The 4,943-nt window shown below is 38.2% G+C and overlaps 1 protein-coding gene across 1 annotated transcript; it reads left to right on the top strand.

The window, feature by feature from the left end:
- Window positions 1-2,385: 2,385 nt before the first annotated feature.
- LOC106535122 (nuclear receptor coactivator 7) lies at window positions 2,386-4,093 on the top strand (the record flags this gene model as incomplete). The annotated part of the gene is given in 4 exon segments (XM_014032029.1): window positions 2,386-2,538; window positions 2,633-2,728; window positions 2,821-2,894; window positions 3,042-4,093. Coding segments are annotated over 4 exon segments (462 nt in total), but the record flags the coding sequence as incomplete, so codon positions are not given.
- Window positions 4,094-4,943: the final 850 nt, after the last annotated feature.

The raw sequence follows: 4,943 nt of genomic DNA, 5'->3' as shown, positions 1-4,943 counted from the left end.
CTTTTTCCCTGGGCCACTCCACATTACTACAAATAACGTCATTTCTGGACATTTATGGTTTGATTTCTTTGTATGTATGGATCACTTGGGTTGTTACCGACATCCGGTGAAAATTTCATGTCATTAGCACCTCTAGTAATGTATTTACTGAGAAAAATGGTGACGTGTTCAATACTTATTTTACCCGCTGTATCTGCTGAAGCTGAATGGCCCGTTAAAAAGATAATCAAGCAGACTGACATACTTCCAACGTCCATCTTTCTGCCAACTCAACCTTTTTTGTCATTGGCCTTAATTTGACACAATAACTGCATGAACTGCAGCCACACTGGAGGACACGGACCCAGAGCACGTCAAGTTAATATTTAACCAATTTTAGCTTTCAAACCTCATTTCGCAGCTCCAGAATCGTGCAGACTGTGGTGAGCGGTCAGCTGTAAAGGGGGAGGGATAATGGTCAAAGGAGCTTATCTCAGCAACTGACCTGTTCTTATAAAAGGCAGAGAGGAAGGACTCAGAGTGCCATTGTTCCTTCAGCTCTGAGCTTTAAAACCAGCAATTTTATTTTTCTCAATTCACTTAAAGCCTTCGTATTCAGTCAGACATGGGAGTTGCCTACAGCGTTGGAGAGTAAGTAAAACAAATCTTTAAGAAAGGGGGTAAATATTGCAATTCAGAGTCTTGAACTGGCAACTTTCTCAGTCGGAACAAAAACTTTTATGTATACATTTGATGTTAGTGTGAAGCTGCAATATCCTGTTCCAATCACTGGAAGTAATTTGAATAGTTTTATTTTGATCCAGTCTTACAGTAAACACTCTGCAAAGTTACAACAAAGACTTTAGATTTTGAATTCTGCCAATACGACACATGCAAAAGATTAAATAAGATTATTTTTTATTTCACTGAAATAGTTTTAGGCAGTGCACTGCTGAAACTCCAGCAGTGCACTGCCTAAAACCTTTTTAAAAGGAGAGTTTGGCTCATGTTAAAACAAGAACATTGGTTGTTTTATACAGAAAACTATTTAAAACAGTATTACAAGGATTTAGCTCCAATAAGAAACTCTGGATTTTCCTAAACGTCCTTGAATAACTTCAGTCCTGCATGACTAATGTTTAAAAAATGTAACACATTTGATTTTCCACATATTCGTGCACAGACATCTTTACATGTTGCTAAGGTTTTCTTTCAGGTGTCAAGTTGTTTAAAGTTTCAAACAAAATGCAGAAATTATTTACTTATTTAAACAAAATCCGTTCTTTGCAACTTTATTGTGTTATATGTTGTTACTTATTTCCATACCTGTACATTAAATATGTGATAAGCCTGTTTGAACCCCCTCCCTACAGGGTGATGCTAATTTATCGATTACTAAATGCTCTATGTTCGCCTGCAGAGTGGACCACCTCTACACCTTCTTTGTGGAATGGTCACCAGATATTTACAACAAAGGAAACAGGAAGCGCTGCAAATCTTGTTATCTGAAAAGGAGGAAAGATCCCGCTGGATATCAAGTAACGGACAAGGATGTGATGGCAGGAAGCAAGCGCCTTGGCAAGCCTGTCAGCGGCGACAAGATTTCACGAAAGTGGGAGGTAAGTTTTACATGGAGGATTATTTATAAAGCTTTTTCTTTTTAGACATTTTTTGGAGAGAAGGTCCCTCACTCTCTCCAAAAGAAAGCCTGCCAGTTAAAGCTGAAATACTGGGAAATCCCAGCCTCCTTGTATGGACTTCCTTTCCCCTTCTACTTCCCGTAACTATGCTCAACATTTCATAAAAAAAAATAATAAAATAAAAAAGCTCCGGAACCATTGAGCAGCCATGTGCTCAGGTTTCCACCAAATGAAAGTGAAAATAAATCAGAAGTATATAAGTAGAGGATGGCGCTCTTAGAGAGCAGACATGTGGGTGAGCAGAGTGCTGAACCTGACAGAGAAACCAGGAGCTATGAAGAGCAAACAGGAACATATAAAAGTGTTTTATTTTTCCAAAAACTGCGAGGAACCTTATGTTGAGGTGAGATTACAGTAATAATGCTGAGTTTATTAGAGTAGAAAAAGGAGGGGAAAGTGTGAGAAATCTCCAAAAATGAATCTGATTTGTTTTCTCATCAGTTTGTTGCATCTTGTGCTCTAATCCAGATAATCACAGTGAAGGACTCAAACCGCCGCCTGAGCCGGTGCAGCTCAGTGGAATCTGAACCAGAAGAAAATGAGTACGAGGATGAAGAGGACTTCCCTGTCCTGAGTGATGAGAGCCAGTTGCTCAATGACTATCAGCTGCAGAAGGTAGGTTTTACTCAGCAACAAGTTTCCTCTGATTACAACCAACAACATGAGTTATTAGATCTCGTTCCATCAACAACTTGTTTGTCCACAGCTTGCTGCTCACATGCCTGCACGGACTCAGGGCTACCAGTGGAATCTGGTTTACAGCACAGCCGTCCATGGAAGCAGCCTGAAGACACTTTATAGAAATATGGCTGATCTGCAGAGCCCCGTGCTGCTGGTCATCAAGGACATGCACAATAAGGTTTGCATTTCATTGTTMCGTTTSCAAGATTTTATTWCTATAAAARGTTTGTCAAATCAAAACCTTAACTAACTTACCTGTGCCTGTTGTTCAGGTGTTCGGGGCTTTTTCTTCTGATCCCTTCAGAGTCAGTAAATATTGCTACGGCACCGGAGAGACCTTTCTGTTCAGCTTCAACCCTGACTTCCAGGTAAGACTGAAATAAAAAATAAAACACATTGTGGCTACAGCAGCTCAAGCATTCATTCATACAGTTCCAACAATACTTTCTACTTTCTKTAGCAATACACCTGGAGTGGTGAGAACTCCTACTTTGTGAGCGGCAACTGGGAATCTCTGCAGATTGGTGGAGGAGGGTGAGTTATATCAAGTTATGTTAGAATAAAAACAGAAGCAGTTTGTTACAGAATAATTAAAATATTTTACAATTACTGTTAAAACAATAATCATAATCTATGATTATTTCATAGATTTGGTAATAAGTTGTTATTCTTGTTATACAGAGGTGGCTTTGCCCTGTGGCTGGATGCTGATTTGTACCATGGAGCAAGTTTCTCCTGCCCTACTTTTCACAACGCACCTCTGTCCACACATGAAGACTTCATTGTACAAGACATTGAAGTCTGGACTGTCCGGAACTGAAGGACATCGAAGCTGTCCTGTCTGGAGTCTCTAAACTTTAAGAACTAAACGCAGTTTAACCACTGCGTTATCCTGTCCTGTCTGCTGTCACCTCTGCCCCTGCAGATTAGTCCTCGCAGAGCACCAAGCTTATCGGACTGGTTCTCAGACTGAGATTTCTGCTTGGTTAAGTTGTAACTTTAAAAAAAAGGAAGGCCAAAAAGAAGTCCTGTGATTCAGGTTCCTGCTGCTCTGAAACTACTGGATATTTATATTTGAGCTACCTGTGTTGTCCTTTAGAGAGTCATGGCACAAAGTTTACTGTAAAAGATGCAGAAACTATAAGCTCCTTTCAGGCATTAACATTTTGTTTTATTGTATTTATTGTTCAACAGGCAGATATATTTGTCAAATTTATGATTTGTGCTTTTTATATTTTGATGTATGTGTGTTTAAGTATGCCTTTGTTCTCGAGTTAAATGAACTAGTTTTTTTATTTTACACTGTAAAAACGTCTTTTATAAGAGTTTTGGTTTGAACCCCAACTCCATTTAAAAACTACATCAGGAAGTGAAAACCAAACCAAACAGGAAAAACAAAGCAGAGTTACACTGCAGACAGTTTTCTGTAAAAAAAAAAAGGTGATGAGGGTGTGACCACAACAGTTTAACCGTCTGTGTGTAACTAGATCTGTGTGCCTGTTTGAAATACTGAGTTCAAAAGTTTAATGAACATTTTTAAATGTGTCATTATTTTTGTATTTCCTAAATATTTTAAAATATACTTTTTTTCTAAAAGTAAAACGAGCAAAAGAAATGTTTTTATGTTTGTTTTTGATTTTCTTGTATATTTGTGCAGATCAGAAAGTTTGGGTCAGTGCTGGCACTGCCTTTGTTTATTTTGAGGAATAAAAACCATTTTTCCTTTTACAAAACCTGTATATGTTTATTTTTCATGAACTCACGCCACACCTTAAACACAAACGAACGAGATCTTTATTACAGCATTTTATTTGTGATCAACTCCCTAGACTTAAGCCAAAACAAAACGTACATTATAAAATATTTTTGTGCTGACCTTTATTTAAAATAAATGAAGGAACGCATCAAAAATTCACCTCTCACATAATCAGAAAAGATGTTCTCTGACCAGGAAACCAAAACATCTGTATTAATAAGCAGATGGGCAATGTGGGTCAGGAAAGAGAATGAGGTCAAATAAAATATGCAACAAGCCCAGATATATGATAGACCAGTCTGGTGTGGGAGGTCAAGTTCACCAGAAAACCTGGAGGAATATCTAGAGCATGGAGAAAGGGGTTTGGCAGGACTCCCTTGTAGGAATATGTTTTGGCAGAGGATCATGGTCATCCTGGCCATCTGTGATAGCAGGAAGATGGCCGGGTGGTAATAGTGGATCTTCTTGACTCCCCTTGGCAAAAAAAAAAAAAAAAAAAAAAAAAAAAAAAAATAAAAAAACAGGAGGCAGGAAGAAAAGAGACTTGGCTCATGGTATTCCAGACCTCTGGGAGTGATGTCCTGATGCATCTCAGTAATCCAGGTAGAAGAATCAAAAATAAAAATAAGTAGGTCCTCTGGAAGAGTTCTTCTTTAATGAAATGTTTTGTCTTTCCTCAGAGAGACTTCTTCAGTCTGAGGAGTGATGGCAACTTGCTGACCTCAAAAATGGACCATGACATAAAAACATTCAGAGGGAAACCATCATGGATTTCTTGGACCCCATCTTTACCTAAATATTACATATAACTGTTTAAATAAACATTT

Source organism: Austrofundulus limnaeus, unplaced genomic scaffold (assembly GCF_001266775.1).
Source record: "Austrofundulus limnaeus strain Quisiro unplaced genomic scaffold, Austrofundulus_limnaeus-1.0 Scaffold1366, whole genome shotgun sequence".
Classification (NCBI taxonomy): Eukaryota; Metazoa; Chordata; class Actinopteri; order Cyprinodontiformes; family Rivulidae; genus Austrofundulus; species Austrofundulus limnaeus.
The sequence above is the reverse complement of the archived record's forward strand: the minus strand, read 5'-3'. Positions and strand labels throughout refer to the sequence as shown.